Source organism: Strix aluco, chromosome 3, assembly GCF_031877795.1.
Source record: "Strix aluco isolate bStrAlu1 chromosome 3, bStrAlu1.hap1, whole genome shotgun sequence".
NCBI classification, from domain to species: Eukaryota; Metazoa; Chordata; class Aves; order Strigiformes; family Strigidae; genus Strix; species Strix aluco.
The window spans coordinates 129,133,172-129,157,274 of NC_133933.1; the positions used below are offsets into that span (position 1 = coordinate 129,133,172).

At 48.4% G+C, this 24,103-nt stretch overlaps 2 protein-coding genes across 2 annotated transcripts in view; both read right to left on the reverse strand.

Moving 5' to 3' along the window:
* Positions 1–1,722: 1,722 nt before the first annotated feature.
* NEIL2 (nei like DNA glycosylase 2) lies at positions 1,723–5,669 on the reverse strand. The gene is made up of 4 exons (XM_074820844.1): positions 5,532–5,669; positions 4,127–4,455; positions 2,516–2,712; positions 1,723–2,039 (listed from the first exon to the last, which is right to left on the reverse strand). The coding sequence occupies exons 1-4, from the start codon at positions 5,667–5,669 to the stop codon at positions 1,723–1,725; spliced, it is 981 nt and encodes a 326-aa protein (XP_074676945.1).
* Positions 5,670–13,675: 8,006 nt separating this feature from the next.
* The window catches only part of GATA4 (GATA binding protein 4), a 29,847-nt gene continuing 19,419 nt past the window's right edge, over positions 13,676–24,103 (reverse strand). Inside the window, exons 2-6 of the mRNA XM_074820269.1 lie at positions 23,639–23,808; positions 20,820–20,945; positions 19,590–19,677; positions 19,175–19,317; positions 13,676–18,039 (exon numbers count right to left, since the gene is read on the reverse strand). Of these exons, the coding sequence (XP_074676370.1) occupies positions 17,872–18,039; positions 19,175–19,317; positions 19,590–19,677; positions 20,820–20,945; positions 23,639–23,808 (695 nt within the window). The 3' untranslated portion in view covers positions 13,676–17,871. The remainder of the gene's footprint in view (positions 18,040–19,174; positions 19,318–19,589; positions 19,678–20,819; positions 20,946–23,638; positions 23,809–24,103) is intronic.

Here is a 24,103-nt window from a genome sequence, read left to right on the forward strand (position 1 = left end):
CTCACTCCAAAAAGGCCATTGAATGACTCGAGCGTGTCCAGAGAAGGGCAACGGAGCTGGTGCAGGGTCTGGAGCACAGGTCTGATGGGGAGCGGCTGAGGGAACTGGGGGGGTTTAGTCTGGAGAAGAGGAGGCTGAGGGGAGACCTCATCGCCCTCTACAACTCCCTGAAAGGAGGTTGCAGAGAACTGGGGATGAGTCTCTTTGACAAAATAGTAAGCAATAGGACAAGAGGTAATGGCCTCAAATTGCGCCAGGGAAGGTTTAGACTAGATATTAGGAAGCATTTCTTTACAGAACAGGCTGTTAGGCATTGGAATGGGCTGCCCAGGGAGGTGGTGGAGTCCCCATCCCTGGAGGGGTTTAAGAGTCGGGTTGACATAGCGCTGAGGGATCTGGTGTAGTTGAGAACGGTCAGTGTTAGGTTAATGGTTGGACTGGATGATCTTCAAGGTCTTTACCAACCTAGACGATTCTGTGAAGTCCTGTTTGGGAAGCAGCCTACCACTGAGGTCTAACTCCAGCATTCCCAGTTGATTTGCAATCCACCTCAAAAAATCCACTTCCCATGAGAAGAGTTTTCCTGCTGAGCTGCTCTTATACAGCTGAGGAAAGCTGCCAGTACCATTCCTCTACAGGGCAGCACCAAACACTGGCATTTCCCTGTACACCTCAGTTTTTAGCCAAGAAACTACCAGAAAAGGTACGCTAAACTTAAGCTGAACACCACCAGTTCTAACTCCAGCTTTTATTTTTCACTCAACAATCTATTGTTAAAGTAAACCCAGATCCAGGGAGAGAGGACAGCAACAGCTTCTGCCTGTGCATAGAGACACAGAGCTCAAAGGACAGACCACATCATCTCTTATTTCCACACCTTTCTGTTTGCAAGTGTACTGGGTCTGGCAAGTTACCTTGCAGATCACAAATTTTATGCAACCCCTGTCACAAACATTGTTAGAGATGCCCCAGATCTGTCAGGCTTGTGATCCCAGTTGTAACTAGTGACTTGACACAGACCCTCCCTTAGGGGCCACCCCTATAATCAGTTAAAGCAGAATAGTTGTGTTTGGTTTTTTGTTTTACATGGAGATCTGGCAGTTTGCCACAAAATGTGTGGGGGCAGAGATGAAGTCCACTAAGATCTGCTGAGGTTTATTTTCTCCCCTCAGAAGGAGGCAGCCGTTCTTGTAAGAGCTGACAGAGGGAACAGCCACTCACTTTTAACCGCTCCTAATCACGGCCTGAATACACAGGTACTCAGCTACAAGCAGAGGCAGGATTATCTAACACTGAATTAATCAGGCTGTTTAGGCAGAGGGATACACTCTTTTCTGCTAACTCCAGCATAAGCCATTGCACCCACACCAGGCTCAAGGGACAGGGTCACTTCTCGACCACAACAATCCAATCATCTGCTCAACACCCTACACTTTCTATTCACTGTAGTCTGAACAGGGGGACCAAGAGACCTCAGAACTGGTCAAGCTATTCACACTGTTGTGTCACTGTGACAAAGAGTGATAGATACGTACAAGCACTTTCCTTTTTGTATCCAGAGGCACACAGTAGTGCAGCGACTCCTATAAGCTCTACTGAGCACTTAACTCTGCCAACTCACTGTCCCTAAGGAGCAAACTCAGCCTCAAAAAACCAATAATGATCACCTCAGGACAACTAAGACCTAGACGCCCCCCAGGAAAGGAGGAACGCAAAGCCAGGTCACTCGGTGACTGGGGAAGGATCCCCATTCCCTGACAGCACCGCAGGCTGGCACTGAGGACACCACCACGTAAGTCTCTTAAAGCCACCTGAGGGTCCAAGGGTTGCCTTCATCACTGCATGCCCGAGGGGACACTGCTCCTTCTGGTAGATCTGAGGGTGCAGCCTTTTGCCATGCAACTTGCTGTGCAGCCAGTCAGAGCTGAACTGAACGGCACAGTCAAGGAGACGCTCCAGATCTGGGAGTGCCAAGAGAGAGCCTGGTGTTAACGGGTGGATCTTGGCCAGGTACAAGATCTCATTCTTAATGATGTTCCCTAAAAAGGGTCAGAAACAAGGAGACAATAAGGATAGTTCTTAGCAAGATGATGCAGGCTTATGGCTCCCATCTGTGAGTTCTGCCTCAAGGATCACATCTAGCAATGCCATTCCCTGTGTCAGAGGTGGCAACGAGCAGACTTACTGCTGGGATTGGACTGCAAGATGTTCTCTTCCCACTACCCTTGAAGCAGACCTTCCTTTCTTCCACAAGTACAAGCCAATCCATAGTCACCCACACTAAGAGAGGTCACTGGGCACTGCACCACCGGGCTCACGCAGTGCCCTCAAGTATCTGAAGCATGTGGCTACAACCTGCAAGGCTTGTCCCCAGCAAGATAGCACACACCCTCAGCTGGATCTACCAGAAGCCATAAGGCTAAGGAGTAAAAGGCTCAGACATGCAGCTCTGGATCTGTAGACATCCCACCCACCTTCCTCCTTTCTTGTTCCACCACTATGCCCTGGAACTCACCCAGCCCCGAGAAATATCTTTGGTCTAAGAGGGTGTAGCAGATGGGGTCAGGTGCGTGGAGGGCATCCAGCGCTCGGCCACGGTGGAACTCCATGGACAGGATGTCAGAAGCAGGATCAGCCCTTGGAGACGAGCACCAGTGCATTCGGCAGTTGTAGAAAGCAAGGAAGCCTCCGCTCTCAAAGTGCAGAACCAGTCTGGGAGAAGCAAAGAAGTTGAAATCTCTCATCAGAAACATCCCTGAACCATTTGTTATATTCTGCTCTGGATGAAGGAACTTGCACAGAAAGAGACAGCAGTGTAGCAATGGAGTGAAAAGCTACTGGAAAGTGAGAAAAGAGCCTGTACATGCCATAAGCTTAGGGAGAAGCACACGCTGACGCATCAGCCCTCACACATGTCTACTCATTCTCATGACAGGCAGACATCTTGAAGTACCAGTCTCCCAGGCCTCCACAGGCAGGAGGGCTGCCACAGTTCAAGTGGGAATCAAAGGCTGTACCCTCGTACAGCTACTCCTTCCCTGCAGCTTATCACTACACTCGCTTGTGCGCACAGGGTCACAGCAGGCACTCCAAGGCACCAGGCCACCATCTCAATGCCAGGTAGTCTCTTCAATGACTTCAGCCAAGCAACTTGGTTGTGAAGCCACACAACTTGTGGACAATTGTTCATTCTGCTGCCCTGTGGTCCCTAGCCGAGCAACAACAGGCCAGGAGATGTATCGGCATCTTAGCTCTCCCCAGCAGGCAAGTCAGATGACCAAGGGCTCCAGCAGCAGGGTCCAGAAACCAGAGAAACCGATGCAGAAGGGAGCACACAAATCTGACTGTCTAAAACTACTTGGATAGAAATAACGTAATCATAGAATGGGTTGGAAGGGACCTTAAAGATCATCTAGTTCCAACCCCTCTGCCATAGGCAGGGACACCAAAATCCTTCAAAAGAAGGATTTCTTCCTTCATTCTTCAAAAAGGGATATCCTTCAAAAGACTTCAGGGTGGGGGGCATGGAGTGTGTCCCTAACAAGTACACCCCGTACACAGGGGCCAGACCCACCTTGTGCATTATTAACCACTGAGGCTAAAAAGCTCAGAAGAGCAGAGTCCACACTATCTTGCAGTATTTACCCCTTGTTCAGTACACTTCCAGCAGGACTTAGGACACAGACAGTAGCCTGTGTTTTCAATGCTTTGCTGCCTTTAGCAGCATCACTCCAGCCTGTGATTCCAGCTGCCTTAGATGTATGCTATTTATCCAAGACTTTTTTTAATCATGTAATTGGGAGAAACTGGCATTTTCAGGACATGATTCAGTCTGGCATCCTAAAAGTTCCCTCTCTGAATTAACAAAAAAAAAAATCTTAACTGAGCTGGTACTATGATCCCCAGGCTGGCAGGCAACACATATCCCACAAGTGCACGGTGGATTCCCTGGTTGAACACACTCCACACCCACTCACGCCGTCTCTCATGCCTACTCATCTTAAGAATTATCAGAGAAAAGACAGGGCTAAGAGCATCCCCACACACTTCAGTTGGAGACAGAAAAGTGCCTCTCCAGAATGAGAGGCAGGGAGAAAGCAGAGTTTGTGAGGACTCCCCTAAATACCTGGGTATAGGGTCCTTCCAGTCCCCCCTCTTATTGGCTTTGTTTGCTCTTGAGAACTCATTTGCCCGAACACTGCCAAACAAGCCAAAGTGGAAGCTCAACCAGTTGCCCAGACAATCTGCTGCATCTGGGACTTTAGATCCTGAGTGCTGGAGTTCTTGCAGCTCCTCATCCTGGGGATGTGTCTGTGGAGCACAAACTTGCTTGTGCCCTCCCTGGGCAGAACTTGCCCCACTATCAGTCTCTCTTTGCAGCACTGTCTCTTCTGCAGTTGGTCCTAAGGGACCTTCAGCTGCCACAAAAGCCAGGTACAAGTTCTTCCCATGAACCTGCAAAAAGAGGTGGGATGTACTGAGGATCTATATAACCTCTGGCCATTTCCATACAGGTGACTGTTTTCTACAACCTCTTTTAGATAGAAAGCACATCACCCCACCCTGAACGTGGGATTCATTAGCACCTGAGCCATTCCCATCAGAGCTGCAGTCATCCTCTCAGCATCCCTTCTTCGTCTATATGAAGCACAAGGTGTTCAGATGCCACTTCAGTGTGAAGCCCTCCCAGAGGCTCCTGGCAGGCCAAGGAGACACACCAGGACAGGCACTCAGGGTTTCAAAGTCTGTCATTGTGCTTCTCATTCACCTCCTCATTTTGTGCTGGCCTCACATGGCTGAGGTGACCTACTTCAAGGGTGGCTCTGAAGCCACAGGCTAGCCACAAATGACACTTGAACAGCTCACATCTGTGCCCCCAGCCGAGACTGTCATGTAATCAGAGGTGAGGCTGCACTAGCATTTGGTCAGTCCAGTCCAAATCATCATCTGAAGGAGGTCAGGCAAGTGAAGCCCCCAGCAGGACTGACCCAGTGTAACTCTCTCCAGTGCCTGCAGCATCGACATTTATTTCAACCTAGCCAGGTGAAACCCTGCCCTCTGGTATAAGGGAAGCAACTGTGCAAGTTCACAGCTGAGGGAAACAAGGCTGCTGCTTCTGACATCCACACACTGGGAAAAAAAAAAAGTCAACTCATCTTCTACAAACAGCCCTCACTAACACCAACTCCTCATCCCCTGAGAGGCACAGAACCAGTGCATTAGCATCACTGACTCAAAACTGCAAATAATTCTGGGCATCTCCATGTCTATCCACATCCCTGCAACAGCCTCTCCACATAGTAACCTTGATCCCAAACTTTGCAACACAGAGTAGTACCCCAAAACAGGCATTCACATCTCTTTGGCCACATGCACCTGTTTTGTGGCTACAAACAAAGTCCATGGTCCACCTCAAACACAAGCTTGGTGTTGTTCGCAGGTTATGCACCTCCCATGACCCAGATGCAGGACAATGGTGGTTTGCATCAGCCTTGTCTCAGACCAATAAGTTCATCTTTAGTACAGCTCACCTGGGAGTCCTGGAGCCTCAGGGCATTGAGGGCATTCACATTGATCTTCCGGCTGCTTCCCCCCACCTTGGCCACCACTTGTCCCACAAAAGGGGAGGTCAGCAGCTGGAACTTCCTTAACGATGGGCCCTCCGGCATCTCCAGCACGTGTCAAGGAAACGGCAGGTCCTTCTCACACTTTGTTCCCTAGGCTTGAAGGAAAGTTGCCACTCAAATACACAAAACCAGTCAGAGACTGAGCTCACCACAATCTCCTCAGCCCTGTTTTCCTCCTCAAGTCCCTACTGCAAAGTCCATGAAGAGAAACAGGTTCCTTTCAGTCCCAGAGAGGTGGGGGAATTTCCATCCTTGGGGATATTCATAATTCAATCAAATAAGGCCCCGAGCAACCTGCTCTAGTGGTAGTTTTTGCCCCACAAGCAAGAATTTGGCCTGGGGATCTCCAGAAGTTCTTTCCTACCACAGGTTCTCCACAGGAGTCATAGAGGACCTTAAATTAGACTGTTTAGCATCTCTCTCCTCACCAGGAACAAGAGCTCACTTAACTCCAACCATTCCCTCAGTTACAGCCTTGATGTCCCAGTACAAAGGAGGAACGTAACCTTACATAGATATTGATGTACCAGAACCAGCACAGGTCAGTGAGCTGTCCTTTTCCTGATACAGCTGCCATGACAAGCACTGCTCCCCGATCAGCACTGGAGTTCGCGCATCCCCTTGCTTTACCAGCTGCTTGCCTCACTGACTACAGTGGCACAGGGCCAGTTAGAGAGCATTCATACACTCTACTAGCAGCATCTGGCATCAGAAGACTCTGGATGAGGGAGAGATAGAGCAACACCATCCTACAGCATCCTATAGGTCCCTCCAGGAAATCACACCAGTACACAAGTTATTTCTCACATGAAATCCCAGCCACGTGTCACTTGCAGTTCTTCTGAGGGCTTCTGCCAGGACTAGGTGTACAAGAAAGCAGGTTCCAGGACAAGAAAAGCACAGTTTGGCTTTCATCACACAGTGCCAATTCCCCCTGCAGACTAATCCCAGAGACGAGCACTGGCCAGAAGCTCAGCTTCAAGCTCCACAGCACTCAGTACAAGGCTCTGTACCTGGCACAGCTCTGAGATAGCTTGATGTGAAAATCAAGAGCAATCTTGTGCACGAGGCCCCACCAGAAGAGGCATTCCCACCTCATGCTAGCATCTCAGCTTCTCCTCTGTCTGGGCTAGCTCAGATACACAGCTTACACCTGCATCAGCCCAGAGCGATTGAAACCAAAGCCTTCAGAGCCACACGCTCCTGCCGCAGCAAGGGGACAGAATCATCTAGGTTGGAAAAGACCTTGAAGATCATCCAGTCCAACCATTAACCTCACACTGACCGTTCCCAACTCCACCAGATCCCTCAGCGCTGGGTCAACCCGACTCTTCAACCCCTCCAGGCATGGGGACTCCACCACTGCCCTGGGCAGCCCATTCCAACACCCAACAACCCCTTCTAGAAATAAATACTTCCTAATATCCAGTCTAAACCTTCCCTGTTGCAACTTGAGTGTCAAACATCTTTGTCCACTGAAGCTTTTAGCCCAGAAGAGGCATTTAAGCCAGCAGCCACCTCCACAGGGCTGTGAACAGCAGTGAGGTGTGAGCATACTCTCAACAGAAGCAGGCAAGGCAGCATGTCTGTAAAAGCCTTTATGTGCCCCAGCACAAACCAAAGCCCTTCTGGAAGAGCTCAAGAGGAAAACATGTCAGGGAACATTACCTGGATTCAAGACATGAATTTAAAAATATTAATTGGCCATATAAACTAGCTTTCCTAGGAGTAAAAGACTGAGCTTTATCCCTGTGTCTCCTAGAGCATGGGATAATTATTCACAGGCCTGCTCCAGTTTCATCCAAAACAGCTGCATATTGTGTTCAGACTTTAGTCAAAAGCCAGTAGCAGATCAAGAGTCAGCTAAGGAGATGCTCCTGCTGCCAAAGGCACCAGCCACAATCTGGATCCTGGGAGCAGCATTTGGCCGCTGGACACAGGTCATCCAGGGGCTCTGCCCATGCCCCAGGCCCTGGGTGTCTTCCTCCTGACTATCCAGGCACTGGCTTCATGTCAGGCAGCGTGGGATGAGGCCCAGGATAGCTCACACAGCCCAGACCCAAAGAAAACTCACCACCCGCAGAGCTACGCAGCTCTGATTGCTGCAGATTCAGTTCACAATGGGCTCCTTGTGAGAGACTACAAGTGCTGAGCACTTTATAAGGTTTTAATGCACATGCTCCCCCAGCTGTAGCCACTCTGGGCAGCAGAATAATGCTCCTCTTCAAGAGCAGAGCCTGCCCTTTCCCCCAGGGCATCAGAATGAGCAGCATCTGCTGTCTCAGGCCTCCTCCTCCTCTCCATGGACTTCCCTACTTCACCTTTTCACTCCAAACCTACTTCAGCCTCTTCCAAAATGCTTCCCCCTTCAAGGAGGAAGAGGAGGATTACAAGCCCCAGCTCTCTGCAGGCCATGACACCCATCTCCCCAAGAGCATAACCACTGCACCCCAGAGCCTGTCCCAGCAAGCCACCTGAACTGGTACCACTACAGGTCTGGGGCAGGGAGAGAGGCCTCCAGAAGACAGCCTCCCTGTGTATGGGCTCATTTCCAGTTCCTGCACTCAGACAAAAGCCAAATACCTGCACAGGGACATAACAAGGACGAGGCTGCCAGGTTCCTCCACCTCAACCCAGCTTTACCTGCACACCCACACTGCCAGCTCACCTGCACCCAGACATTGCAGTCACACACCCTGCTGTGGAGGAAGCCCCACCCTAGCTTCACATCCCTGCACAAGGCTCCTGCAAGGATTTCAAGGCACAGCCCTGATCCTCCACAGGCAATTGGTGGAGGTGCAGAGCTCCCCATCTTCTCATACTCAGTCAAGCATCACTTTGCAGCTCTCCAAAACAACTGAGGCCAGAGTCTCCACTGCAATTCCCCCCATGGCAGTGGAGGCACCCACTGCACTCCCCCCAAGCCCCACATTCCTGCATCAAGCTCTCAAGCCACTGCCCTCCCCAGGCCCACCCTATGCATGTATCAGGGGAGCAGACCACACAGCCTTTCTCCCCTACTTCATTGCCTCCCTTCTGCTCCTCAATGCTTCCTCTACCCCTAGTTCCTCTTCTAACACCCCCAGCCACCTCCCACAGCATCACCACCTACCCACCCTCAACATGACCACCTCCACACAAGACTCTTCCACCCACCCACTTTTATAGGGGAGGAGGACCCTCCTGCCCAAATGGCAGGGGAGCTTCCCAGTTGGCTGGTGGGGGAGGAATGGGGAGGGTTTCAAGTCTGATCACACTCACCCCACCAGTTACACCAGCATCTGGGGACTGGTTGGACTGAGAAGGAAGCTGGGCTCCCTGGGAGGAAGGTTGGGTGTTTGTGGGAGGGCTGTGCTCAGCTGTCTCCACCCTCTGCAGGAACACAGCCCTTACTGGCAAAGTGATTTTGGCCTGAGGGTGGGGTCTCAGCTGCGAGCATTTAGGCTGAACAACAGCCTACTACAAAAAACCATGTTAGTGAGCAGACCAAAGATGTAAATCATAATGGTATTAAAGTGCCCTGAGGAGCTTTTCCCCTCTCTGCTGTGCTAGAGGGATTACCTGCTCCGTGGAAAACATACTGAGTGCTTTTCTGCCATTGTGTTAAAGTCATGGAATCATGGAATGGTTTGGGTTGGAAGTGACATGAAAGATCATGTAGTTCCAACCCCACTGCCATGGCAGGGACATCTTCCACTAGACCAGATTGCTCAAAGCCTCATCCAACCTGGCCTTGAATTGCTCCATTGCTAGCCTGTCACTTCTGGTGTTTATCATCCTGTGTTGGCCATCCCAGTTCCTACCTACAAGAAGGGGCTCTGTGTCACTCCTGGGCTTGGAGACAACATTCAGTCTCCTGCAATGACTCATTGCTTGGGAGTCCCCAAGTCTGAGCAATTAATTTATCAATGATTTTGCCTCTCATTAGAATCTAATGTTTATTTGGAAAAACATTTCCACCATGAGGGTGGTCAAACACTGGAACAGGAACCCAGAGAGGTTGTAGGCTTTCCATCCTTGGGGATATTAAACACTTGACTGAGGGACCTGAGAAACCTGGTCTAGTCCCTTCTGGTTTAAATTACTCTGTAATTCTATCATGATGAGCTCCCTAGGACAGGACTGTGGCAGGAGCAACCCCCGTCACAGGGGATAGGGCTTTAACATGGCGGCCACCAGCTCTTTCTCACCTCTGGCAGCACGCTGTGGTCGCTGTCACGTCTGCACCCTGGCTGGGTGCAGACCAGCACACACACCCCCACCCTGTGGTGGGAAAAGGGAGGCGGGACCCCTGGTCAACAGACAAGGCCGTCAGCCAACGAAACACCTCAGCTGAGAGAAGTTTCTGGAACGCTGACCATATGTGACCACACTTCAGATCTGACCAGGCTATAAAATGGGGCCCCCAATGGAGACCCCCTTGGAGTAGTTCTCCTTGGAGTGGGTCTGTGGTCGGAAGCCCTCCCCTGGGAACTGGGATGCCACCCAAGGAAACTTCCTGGGATTGAGTGCCCTCACCCCGCTCCCTTGGTGAGTGAATACTTCCACTGGATATCCTTGAGCGAGCGCTCACCCCTTTGGGGGAGCGATTGCATCTTCTGGGTACCCTTGAGCAAGAGGTTTCTCCTTCAGTGAGTGAGTGTGCACTCACTTTGGAGCCATCGTTCTTCCGTGTTGTCATTCTTCTGTGTCGTTGTGTAGTAATAACTTCCCCAACCAGTCCACCGAACCTATAGTTTGTTAAATGTTATCAGAGCGTTGTTTTCTTGTTGGCTTCAGCTGTGTGGATTTGGTGACAGATTCAGGTTTGTTCAAGTTTATTATCTATGTGAAGCCACTTTGATATACCTCCGTGACATTTTAATTGGCACAGCGAGCAGGGTGTACCGATGGAGGGATTATTCTGGAGACAGGGTTGCCACCCTTCTCCCTTGGGAATGGAGTGGGCAAAGAAGAAGTGGTGTGAGCCTGAAGCAGTTGTGGAGGGGGCGGAGATATGTTGTGGAGATAAGCAAGATGGCAGAGGGAAAGGAACTATTTGCACCATCCTAGGTGCCTGCTTGATACAAGCGCAGGGCCAGCATGTAAGTATTACCAGCAGTTGGAAAGGGATAGTTCTGAGAGGCAGTTGAAAACAGTTTGGAAGTGGAGTTACAACGAGAGAGAGATCAGACATGTTTCTTGGAACAGAGGGTTGAGCTCATGTTAAGCCAAGCAGAAAAGCCCCCCCATGTTGTCCAAATCCAGAAATGGATTGTGGGTACGGATCACGGGGAATGGGATAGGGACATCTGTGGAGATTCTGAGGAGAACAGTATTAACAAGATGGAGGAGTTAGAACAGAAGGATGTGAGACCTCTTATTAAAAGAGAGGCAAGAGGGTCCGCAGGGTAGAAACCCTCGAACTACCATCTGTACTGTTTGGGCAGGACCCAAACTTAGTGACCTACAAACTAAGTTCTTACATAAACCAGGTGAGACAGAAACTGAATACTTGTGGTGTGTCTCGCTTAGTGAAGGTGATCAGATATTGTTGAGTGATGATGAGGCTCAAGAGTTTTGGGGACCCAGTGTGTTTTTGAGTGACTGGTGGCATATTGGGCTGGAGGCATGGACCCCAAAGAACAAGGAGAGCCTGTTACCATTCGGATCAGGGGATTGTCGGAGCTGGTGGAGGGGATACAAGAGGCTGCTTGTGTACAGGCGATGTATGAGAGAGGGCAGTAGGGGATACCAACGGCTACACTGTTGGATGCCACCCACCTTAGGCCTCTTATTTTAAGGATGCCTTAAAAATACACATCCAGTCCCTTAGAGAGAGGATCCAAAGAGCCATAGAACTCCAGCAACAAAACCCTCAAAATCCTCTTGCACATGTGCTAACTTGGGCCAAAACACCGTATGTTTAGTCACCCATGGGCGTGAAATGGGATGAACGGATCTGGGCAGTGGCACAGACAGGAGCAGGAGGGTCTGGCAAGCTAGTTGTGAGCCTCGCCTAGGACAGCTCCCCCAGGATCCTGAACCCTTTCACAGCAGGTCGGATCGAGCTGGTGGTCCAGAGCGGAAGGACCCATGGAGAAATGTGACCTGTGGCAAAAGGCAACCTGTGGTGAAAGGCATTGGCGTTGGGGGTACCCTGAGCTCTGTTACACGGGCAGGCCATCGAGCACATAGAAGGCTAGTGGAACTGCTGGAGGGGAAAACCTGGAACACAAAGGAACCGCCAGCATCTGCACCCCACAAGGCGGGAAGTGAAACCCTAATCCTTTCATGACCTTGTGAGGGGAATTAAATGAACTAAGAAACTAGAAGCTGGAGTTTGGAGCTTGGACTGCCCAACCCACTTGGAAAATTCTTGTCAATGGTCTGCCACTAAGGAACATATTCCTGTTGGTCCGAAGTGGGTAAGTTTAGAGGTTTAGATTTACACAGGAGCCCAAATCAGCGTTTTAAACAAGCAGCAGGCAGATGAGCTCCGAATCAAACCATCAAGAAAAACCATCAACATAATAGGGGTAATGGGTGCAGCAGAGAGGTGTCCGTTAGCCTGAACCCAGTTTTAGCTGCCGGGGGAAAAGGATTATGTCTGTGGAAGTGGCTTTGAGCCCTTATAAAGGAAATGTATTAGTATTCAGTGTGCTCGCACTCAGTACCTACCCCATTTTGTCCTGCAGGACCATTAATGTGTGACAACCTTAAACTGCAAACGGGTGATGACAATAAAATTAGAGACCAATTCCCACTACAGATGTACGTGGGCCAGCCTGTAATGGTGAAGCTGCCCTCTGTTGGCGTTGTACCCATGACTCTTGACAAAATCCAGATGCTTATACATCTGGGAAGCCCTGGATGAAAATTGAAGAACACATCGTATTAGCGTCCAGTGGATAATCCCAGACTTCTAACCCAAAAGCCCAGTCCTGAGGGACTGAGGCCCCTCTTTGTGCTCTCTTACAGGACAGTGGGGAGGTGGACAACTCTGTCATTCTTACTGGTGGCAACAGCAGTCAGTGCAGATGACTCAGACTTGGATGGCAACGTAGTGGCAAGGATGATGGTGGGATTCACACAGATGATAATCCTAACATCAATAATGGTTTGTTTACCCACCCCTAGATCAGCTGAGGATCCCTTGCCAATTTTTGTACAGGATGTCAACATATTGCTAACTCTTGAATTAAAGTGAGCTCAGTATAACAATTATAGCTGGAGATTTCAGGGAGACAAAGCAGATGCAAGCTACACCTGTATTGCTTACAATTAGTCACCAGGCATAATAAATGCTAGCTCGGTATGGGATGCTGAGTGTAATTATATTCTCCACCCAACCCACAAGGCCACAGGGTGGAGCCCCAATGGCACTACACCCTGTCCTGAAGTTCTGTGGGGAACCACCAAACGTGGCTCCCTATGGAATGTTGATGATCACTCCCTGATATACTCCAAACCACTAAATGCCTCTTTGTGTGTCAAATATCCTAACAGAGATAATGAGTGTCCCAACGCGTGCAACAACAACTCATTCAGCTGTCCACTAAATTGTGCGTGGGCCAGATACACCGATGCACCTAGCTGGTACGACGGGAAAGAGAAGACATGCCTGGCAGGAGAATCCCTGCTCTGGGTCTGCCAAACAGAAATTGGATGCAAGGATATAGATACATCTAGATCTAGATCTAGATCTAGATCTAGATACATATAGATATGTCCTATACTCACCAGCCCAAGAGGCCTTAATGCAAGGCTGCCTGTGCAGCAACACTAGCTATTCATGACCCTCCGTCCTAAATTGCTACAAGAGAGGCTATTGTCACCTTCTCACCACTATCCCAGGCTCATGCTGAACATCTTTTGTCCCCACACTCCCTAATCTAGCATGAGTGTGCTCTGATGGCCACCTATACTCCTATACGCGTTGGTATACCTCCGTAACAAGGACCCATCGCACCATTGCTTCTTCAGGTGCACTTCATATGTGACCATTTACCCCCAGCCCTCTCCAAGAAGCCCATGAGGGTAGTCAGAGTCAAGCAGCAGCCTTCTGGTTTTATTATCATTGTTTTATTTCCATTAGTTCTAAAGGTGTAGAAGTTAAGTGGATTGGTAGCCATACTACTTCATAATATATATTTTTTTACATTTTTAAATAATTACAGCTTGTTCAGTTGGTTGGTTTCCCTCTCCCCCTTACAAATAAGTGTCTGTTTCCATGGGACCTTCCCAGATGTCCTGGGAAGCTTCAAACTTTATACATGGAGAGAAAAAAAGCAAAAGAAAACACCACCCCTGACATAGTCACAGCTTCAATGTTACATTAAGAGTTGTTGATTGGTTTTAAAGCTCCCTTACAATATTCCTGAGCTCCTCCTGATTGACTTCTCCAGTCAGCCCATAAGATTTCAAGTGAAATATGGCTCTCTTCTGATCCATTTACAAAAGAACTGAAGTGATTCAAGATACTGCGCTTCCACAAAGAGGAAAGATATTTAGAAATGGTTAAATGACCTTTCTACCCCTCTGGCTCCCCATCCCGGTTCTCGTCTGCTCATTTCACTCTGGTGACCACTCAACCATGCAAAGATCTGGCTTGGCCCAACCAAACCTTGTGCTGCAAACCCTTCAACATCAAAATTTGCATGTGTGATTTAGTGATGGCCTCTAAGGGAACAAATCCCACAAATGCATTGGTATATGTGCTTAAGTGTTTTGCAGAACTGGGCCCTTCCCTCTTACTCCTCAAGGCAGGGATAGTTTTTGGTCCTGCATTTGTGTAGGACCTGGCCTGGTATGGTCCTCATTAGGTTCTCCAGCCATGCTGCAATGAAATAAATTATAGCAATAGTAATAGCAATAATTATCTTGCCTAATAATTGTATCTAATTTCATTAGGAAGACAGGCTCTAAATGCCTTCCCCCATCATGGGAAGGAAAGCAGAGAGCAGATGGAACCCAGAATTTTGTAAGTTGCCCTCCTGCTAGAATGAGCTGAGGGTCCTGAAACTGGTAGCACTTTAATCATCTCATCCTGTGAGTAGCCCTTCATCTGTCACTTCTGGTGTTTGCCATCCTGCGTTAGCCATCCCAGTTCCTACCTACAAGGGGCTCTGTGTGACTCCTGGACTTGGAGACAACGTTCGGTCTCCTGCAGTGATTCATTGCTTGGGATTTCCCAAGTCTGAGCAATTAATTTACCAATGATTTTGCCTCTCATTATAATCTAATGTTTATTTGGAAAATCATTTCCACCATGAGGGTGGTCAATAGCTCTACAACAGTTCTGGATGATTGAAAAGAAGAACAGAACCAGACATATCTGAATTTCTACTGCTTGTGGTACAAATGGGGGGACAAAAGAGCTAATTTGTACCACTAAAGAGAGACAAGCTGTCCTCACAGCTGCTGGAGCCTCACCTTCTTAATGCAGACATCTTGTTCTGTTATCAGAATCCTTGAAAATCATCTTCACTGTGTTTCAAGAATTATTTTTAAGGCTTTGTGGAGGGCTGAGAACCAGTTAACAAATCTCTACCGTGGTCATTTAGATAACCTGAGGGAGCATAAGGCAGGCTTATGTCCTGCATGGGTTTTCTCCTCATGCATTGCAAGCAGAGCCCTTTATGGCATCTCAGAGTGTGTCTTAAGGGCAGGAGAAAAATTCAGCCAGGGAGTTTAGCTTTGAGGGCAGTAGGAGGAGCGCAGTAATACGGCAAGGTGGACAGAGCCTCAGGGAGGATCCATATGGAAAGAGAAATGGGGCATGTCATTGGTCTGGACTTTAGCTCCTCTCCAGGAGGCCACCGGCTCCCCTCCCTCTCAGGTTGTCCGGAGTAGTTCTAGGTATCTCAGATGTGTGCATTAGCCAAGTGGCATCTTTGTGGTGCCTGTTACAGACAGGAGTTCACAGCGAGATCCCAAGAGAGCTCAACTGCCATTTACAAAGGAATATAGTTCAAGGAGGAGGCTGGCTGAAGACCTGCATGCTTGGGGAGAAACGCCTTTATGTTTTCACCCCAAATTCATACTTTTAGGTGCTATTTCTGGCCTCTTGTCTGCAGCCTACCAGGCCTGAGCAGAATCACAGAATTTCATTTATTTTTATTCATGTTTCATGAATGTCTTTTCTTTGTCTGTAATTAACACTAATGAGGCTAGAACCTACATTGGCTCAGCAAGGCAGAGTGGAAACTCAGGTGCAAACACCACCCAGCCATTCCCATGGCATCACTGCCATGGTGTTTTTCTCTGGCGAAGTGCAAAGGCTCTGTCACCCCTCCAAAACCCTGCAAATCTGAGTTACGTAGAGCACGGGGAATGTGGAAGGGTGCAGGTCTCTACTGTGACTCCAGTCCCAGTCTTTATCACAACAAGTCCAGTTGAATCCTTCTCCTTAAAGAAGCTTTTCTTTTCTACCATCAGGAGGAAAATGGTGAGTTTAAAGAAAGACAACGCAATGTCATTCTTTTGCTTCAAACACATATGTGGCTTTTCTCTTCGCCAAGCCATTTATCTTGGTGTTTGGGTTGAAGCACTCTTTGTGGGAGTGTTAAACAGCGGGAGACAGAGGATGGCACATTTGGGAGGGATGTACAATCCCTCTTCTAGATTTTCACTTGGTAGTTCTGTACTCGAGTTCTGGATGCAGGGAGAAAAAGAGAAGCTCTGGGAAGGCAAGAAGAGTAACAGTTTGGGAGTGGACAGAAACAAAAGCGGACAGTCTTGTAGGATGAGGTCTCCTAGAAATTCTCTGCCTCGAACAGGGAAAGCTGTCCCTCCTCAGAAATGTTGATGAAAACGTCATCTGCTGAAGCACTTAGACTGCACAGGGGAGCTGTGGCATCTGCGATGCTGGAGTTTGTTAAGCACGTGCTAGAGAAAGAGCAGTCAGGGCTAGGATAGGTAGAACTGATCCCTTTGGGAAAAGGGAATGAGTCAGTGAGCTCGCAGCATCTCTTCCAACTCCATTTGCTAGGATTCCCTGGTTGCTGAGAGCCTTATGGGCAAGAAAAAACCCGAGTTTTGTTTAATACTCATGCATGAATGGAATTATGCTTCTCTTGCAGGCAAGCAAGTCTATGCACATGCTTGGTAAAGAAAATGGCCCCTGCCTACCTCCATTAGAGGCTGAAGCCTTTGGTTGTTGCAAAAGGTGAAATCCTAAAGGGTTAGATGTGTGAAATGGTCATGAGCCAGCTGTTAGGGGAAAAGTGGGCACTCGCAGTACAGCCAAAAATAAACAACAATCAGATTTCATCAATGACATCAAAACCAACATAAAAGTATGCAGAATAATTAAATTAACTGTCTCAAAAGCAATGGGACAGCAGCATTAGAAGAGCATCTTTCACTTGCTGTTCTCTTGAATAATCTCTAAGCCTGGCTTGTAGATATCCATAAGGGAAGAGCCCAGCAATTAACTCCAGGATTTGATGACCAACGGGGGTCTCCTCTACCTGCTTCCAGAAGGTTCCTCCTTCCAAAATTCCCCTTTGACTTTGGACAAACCTTCTCCAGGCTTAGCCAACAACCTTTTGGAAATACAGTCCCATGATTTTGTGATGATAAATAGGAAAGGAGTTACTATTAAATACAGACATTCATTAGCTTTTCAGACCATCTAACAAAATGAAGACAATGCTCTAGATGTGTCAGCTGAGGATGTGTGTGTGGGAGGGTCTCTTTTTTTTCTCTGCCCTAGACCATATCAAAGCCACTAAAGTCACCACAGCGTGTCTGGTGAAGTCTGTTCAACAAACTGTTCTGGAACTGGCTCCATTTGGTGGAAGATCACTGAATTTGGGTAATGAGAAGATGGTGGCATTTTCTTCTGGTCAGGAAAAGAATGGATGGTGACAGAAGAAAGAAAGTGTCTCTGCTCCACCATTGCCTGAGTCTTAAATGCCAGATATTTTTTAAATAAACAAAACTCAAGAATTGTGTCCATCTTTGTGTTTCTGGCTATTTCATAGAAGGTGGTGACAATCAAATAGAAAGGCTCATTTAAAGTGGGAAAAAAGGCTTCAAATCCATGAGTTACTTTGAGATTTGAGTCTTCTCTGTTTGTTTCATAAGAACTCTCCTACACCTCAGATAAATCCTCTTTACCTCTTTGCTGGAACATCTCACAAGGGGAGAGAAGGCAGGAGAGCAGGGGAGGTGGGAAACAACATTGGCTTGATGATTACATGGCATCTTCTTCATCTCTCAAGCAGATCAGCCTGAAGTTCATGGGTGGAAGACCAGGTTATGCAGTTATGATGTCCCCGTGGTTTTCAGCTAACACCAGGCTGTTCCAGGAGTCCTGTTTGGAGCTGGTTTGTGGAGACTGGTAAGCCTGCGGGGAAAGCTTCAGAGCTGAAATCGCAGGGTGAATAGAGGATCCATGTCCGGACATGGCAGAGACTGAGAATGCCTATGGAAAAACAAAAATTCTGTGAACAAAGCTTCAAACCATAGAGGACCATATGAATCCCTTTATGGGGGACTGGTGCTATTGTAATGACACATCTGTAGATTTGCTGTAGAGCTGCGAATTGCAGCTCATGCATGATACTTTGGACAGGTTCTTTCCTGCTTGTTTTAGACCCTGTTCTTTCCTACTACTGCATATAGGGCATCTTATTCTCTTCTACATGGCAGAAACGATAATTTTACCTCCCAAGGCTTGAGATTTCGTTGGCCTTGAGCTCTCCTAGCTTTCAAATGGACTCCTGTGGATTGCAGGACACATTAACAGTGCTGCAAAGCACTGCAGGTGCAGGATCAGTCCAACACAACACTCAACCATGTATTTTTTCTCCAGGGAGAAAACTAGAGTTCCCTGTATGAACCCAAAAGGAGAGCAGGTGTCATATACCGCTGTTTCTTAGTTGTGCTGTGTGATGGGGATCATTAACCATGGCATAGTTATTAAACCTGCACACAGATCAGCTTCCAGATCTGGGTGTTGCTCAGCAGGATACATACCTTGTGTGGATGCAGTGTTGGTCCCAAGACCAGTGGTGGGTATGGTACAGAGCACACTGCTTTACCCTGCAGCTCTCTGCCATCATGCTGGCTTGCTTTACCTTTGCAGGGACTCGACTCAGTTAGATTTGGGCTGTGTGACTTTATTCTCCTCACAGTGCATTTCTCATATCGCTTAACACACAGCCAGCCCATGCAGGGAAAGCAGGGTAATATTGCCAAATTTTTCATTGCTCAAGACAAATGAAATCAAATCATAAAAAGGGAATGGGCATTTTCTTGCTATGGGACCTATATAGCTGCCCAGCTAGAAGGAATTTCATGTTTTTAGCAAAGCTGCTACTTCTTGTCCATTTAGAACTACCACACGTCATTAAAAAAACATATTGTGCTGTAGGCATGGTGAAAAGAATGTGGGATTTTGCCCCATCCCAGAGGACAGATCTCTTACTGTGAACTCCTAGACCCTTGGGTTGAAAAGAGGCAGCCTTTTTCCACAGAGGTTTTGAGGATGTCCTTCTCACTGTATCTACCATCCTAGTTCCCATCTTTGTTCCACTGCCAGCATCTCCCCTCTGTACCTGAGAAATTGGGCTGGCATGCCCGTAATGAGATGAGAGCCCAGGTTCTGTTTTTATGGGGCGCATTTCCTCAGTGGTTGTGGCACTGCTGCTGCTGCTGGTGGAGCTGGTGGTTGGGGTAAGACTCTCGCTGCTGGATGGACCTGTAAGAAAGCAGACAGTAAACCAGGCTCTTCCCAAAGAGCTTTCAGTACGGAGCTGTACCCATCCACCCAAAGTTAGTGCAGGTAAAAATAAATTAAAAAAAAAAAACAGTGGGAAGGGCTTTGTTACTGCTGAAAGACATTCAGACATCCCCATTTTTGAAGAATCAGCTCATTTTGTGGTTGGGTGTCTGACTCACAGGACATGATGGTCAGAAACACAAGTGCACACACATACACACATACAATAAACTCCCTCCTTCAACACTTACCTGCTGGTGTCTTTGTTTTGTTAAGGTTCTTCGGCTTGCGCTTCCTTGTCTGAATGCCCTCTTTTCTCATTGCTAAAGGCCTTGGAACCTACAGAACCAAATATAAAAGCACATTAGTTTCTGTATGGCCATAAGGTCATCTAGGAGAACATGGTTCCAGTTCTACCTCGTAGGCTCCATGAAAACTAACTGATTTAATTCAAAGCAACATGATGGAACCCAAAGTCACTGGTCAGCACTGCTATGTAAAGAGATATTTCACAGCTACAAGACGTGGATCCACATGGGAATATATAGGGTTTTCACACCACAGGTATAGAGTGTTTTAAGGCCAGAAGGGAACAACAGCTCATGTGATTTACTTTCCTGTTTAACTCAGAGCAGAACACATCTTTCTGACTAATGCCCACTCTCTGGAAAGGTACCAAGTCTGTGTGGGGAGACCTCCCTTAGGAACAGATCCCTCTGACCCTCATGGTCAGGAACACACTGGGATTTCTAGGAAGAATTTGTTGGGTTAGATAAGGCTTCACCTCATCCACCTTGTCTTCCAGCTTTGACCTGTCTCTCATAAATGCTCTTCCATCCACTGAAGCACTGGACATCTTTGAGATCAAGGATGTGTATAAAAACCCAGGGAGTAGCAATGAGAAGAGGGACTGGGGTTTGCTACTAAGCAGTAGGCAGGGTATTGAAGGCCTCTGTTGCTGCCACAGGGTTGGCCCCATTGCCACTGACTAGTGGGCATCTTGAAGTCCTGCTATGCCTTGGACTCCAACAGGGCTCTTGTAGGTATACCAGACATGACATAGATACATGAAGCCCCCACTGACAGGAAGAGACTATCTAGACACCCATGCGAGAAAAATCATCTATCAGTCCCATGACAAGTCTCAGCTGGGATGTGACACCCTGTGTGGAGGAGCTCAGCCCTTCTTTGTGCTTCTGACTCAGGTTTTTCACTGAAGTGCCTGAATTTAGGTGGGAAGAGTCTGGGTCTCGGTTTTTTGGGTTTTAAGACTCGGATGCAAAAGGTAGCAAATTAGTGTGTGAGAAAGGCCCTGCATCCATCACCCTTTGCCAGTACAAACATGATGTAATGTTGAGGGGGACTAAAGCCCACAGGAAAAACAGCTCCAGGAAAGCACAGAATTGTGCAACAAAGCCGATCCGCAGCTTGATGCTATCAATACCCTCCCCACAGAGAGTAGAGATCAATGAAGGCGTTACCCCATGGAGCTTCATGTAGAGTCCGCAGGCGTTACAGACGGGCTCTCCCTCGGCGTTTCTGCGCCAGAGCGTGGTTGTCGTCGTGTGGCAGTTGGCACAAGAGAGGCCGACGCGGCGGGAAGCCGACTGCGAGAAAACGTAGAGGAAGAAAACACATCAGCCCTCCACTGCTCCCACCAGTAACGTCTCAGATCCCAACAAGCTCGCTCCAGCACGCCTCAGGTTTTCCTCTCCCCTTGTCTCTCTTATTTCTCTCTCTTTTTCTCTTCTTGCCTTGCTGCAGTGGATAACACAACAGTGTTTTTCTTTCCCTCTTGCCTTTCAGCTTCTGCTCCACTGCCTTTCCATTGCCTCCTGCCTGCCAGCACCAAGCAGACACCTCAGCTGTCCTGGGACATCTCAGATGGTGCCAGAAACATCCCCTGAACAGAGTCCCAGGTCTCCAGTGGGTCTAGTAGCAGCTGAGAGACCCACTGCATGTGCACACGCCTACACTAAGGTGTCTGGATCTCCAACCGTCCTGCCCTTTCAGGCTCCCAAGCCCTTCACCTTCCAAGCATCATGGCATTTCCCAAGAAGATGTTATCGATGCCATGAATGTTACATACTCATTGCTGGCTTTGCATGATGTTGCTTGTGTGACTTGAGGGGGAGATAAGAGAAAGAGTGCTTCCAGCAGCAGCATCTCCCTAAGATAAAGACGGATAATTAACAGGAATCCCCACTAACAAAGCAGTGCAGGGAACAGACCTTTTGAAGTTCCCTTTCTGGGTGAACTGGTTTAACCAGACTCAAAAGGCCACAGGAGGAAGACAATGGGCTTGAAACCGTATAAAATACAAGTTTTGATCTTGGAAGCAGAGTAGGAGGTGGAGGAAGAAAAAGCCAGATCCTCCATGCCTCCCAGCATCCTTCAAAGCTCAGGTCTTAAGAGGCCGAGGATAAAGTTTGGATGGGCTGGGGTCATATTCCCTCTTTGCTTGATGATAAACTGAGGACTGTGAACAGAAGTGCTAAAGCTGTGTGAAGATGTCTGTTCTCACAGTGCATGAAGAGGAGTCTATAGGGAGGAAATCTGGTGGTCTTGGACATCTACCCAGCTCTGCAGACCTGAAGAGCATATCTAGCAGCTGTGTAATGGGGTGAAAGCCTGGGAGATGAGAACTTGGCAGCTACCAGGGATTTCCTCTCTGCTCTTTGCCATAGCTTTCTCTCTATGTCTTCTCCCTCACTGTAAAACAGGATCAGTTAATCTATGGCAGCAGGACAATCAAAATTGAAATTCAAGTAATTCTTAAGACTTCAAAAGCTGGAAGCTCGTCTGGTGCAGAGAAACCAAACTCTCCTTTAGTTGTAACCTCACCATGTGGTCACTTCAATTGTCAGCCTTTGTAAGTGGACCAAGAGCTTAAAAGAGAGCTTGCAGCAAAGGCAAAGATCTCCCCTTGCATATCTCTGGCATATCTCAGTTTTCAAAAAAAAGGGGTTACACAGTGACAAATTAAACCCAATCACTTGTACTGAATATACTTATTTAGGCAGACCAGTTGGCATTACTTTAACCACACCCTACACTGCATCCCAAGACAGATCCTCCTTTTCTTCACGGAAATTCTCTTCCAGAAGAAAAAACAGGAATTTGGCCATTTTTGCAAGATTCCCAGATTTCCAGCTGCCCAGCCAAGTGACAAAAGCGCATGTACAGATCTGCACAGCTCATGCATTTATTTTTCTCAGGGTGTTTTCCAAGCCTTACCCCGAGGCTGTGCAGAGCTAACAGGATGCATTGCTGCCTGCTGTAAAGGACCAAGCCTGGTACCTGATGGGCCATTCCAGACTACACAGATGTGCCCAAGGATAACATGTAGACCAATAAATGAAAGAAGGCAAGGGGCTGGGTGCCAGGGTACAGACACTGCCTGGCTCAGTCAGTGCAGTGCCTAGGAAGGGGTTTTCACAAGAGGGCGCTGGGTGGCTGTGGCTGGTGGCCGCGCTCAAGCTGCTAGTGTCATTTTTGACACTTGCAAGGGACGGCTGGGTTTGAGCACAGACAGGTCTGGGCAATGCGAAGGGCAGGGCAGGTTGGGGATGGAGCCTCATGGAAGACAAGGATTGGGGAAACATGGCCCTCAGGGATGGCTTGCTGGCTCCTTTCTGCCTGGGGTCATGAAGGACCCATGTCCCCAGGGCACAGACTATAGAGACCTTCCCAAAACCCCTCACCAAAGCAGGTAGGGACAGGCAGGATATCAACACCCAGATATTCCCATCTGCCAGGTTCCTCATGCATACCCCATCCTCACCCCATAGGTTTTGGGATGCCCTGGCTTACTCCACAAGCTGCTTCAGCTCACCCAACAAAGCCAGGAGCAGGGTGAGAAAAGGTGGTCAGTCACCATGAAGTGAGGGGGTCACCCAGCAGTGACTGGGGAATAAGGACCCTGAGGGTAAGAAAAGATGGACTGGTAGTCTGGTGGAGCTGAAAAGGGCTTCCATTTATCCTAATATGCCTGCAGGGATACTAAAGCAGAGACTAGCTTTTGTTAAACCAACACCACGGTACTGCCCCTGTGTCCTACAGCCCCCTCCACTGCCTGATCTGGGTGCCTACAGAACTGGTCTGGACAGTACAACGTCTTGGGTGTACCAAACACAAGACAATGTGTCTTATTTTGGAAACTTGGAGCAAAACCACCTAGGTTGGGCAGATGGGGACCCAAGGAGTTGAAACACCCCTGGCATCTCCACCTAGCTGAAGTCTTTTTGCCTCATCCTCACACGCAGCCTTGCCCCACATGCGTTGTGCGATCTTGACTTACCAGCCTCCTCTGAGGTTTGAACAAGGGCCGGTTGATGCCGTTCATCTTGTGGTAGAGCCCGCAGGCGTTGCAGAGGTAGTGCCCCGTGCCATCTCTCCTCCAGAGCGGGGTGGACATGGCCCCACAGTTGACACATTCTCGCCCCTCTGAATAATCATCAAAAAATTCTGCTGCCATGATGCAAAAGAAGGGAAAAGACGTGGTTAATTAGGCAGCCGTACATTTAATTTCTGGTCTGGTTCTCAATTTAGCCCAGAAGTGACATTTCAAGAAATTACAAACATTCAGATTTTATAGGTTGCAAGGTCTTCCTTTCTCAAGTAAGTCCCTGGGATTACTGGGAAGAGGAACCCCTTTCCCTGCCATACAGTGTTGGCTGCAGGACTTCTGTGGCAACAGGGATGGGCTGGGACGCGGATACAAGGAGGAGACAGAAATAGAAACCTTCCCTTCTGCTCTGACGTT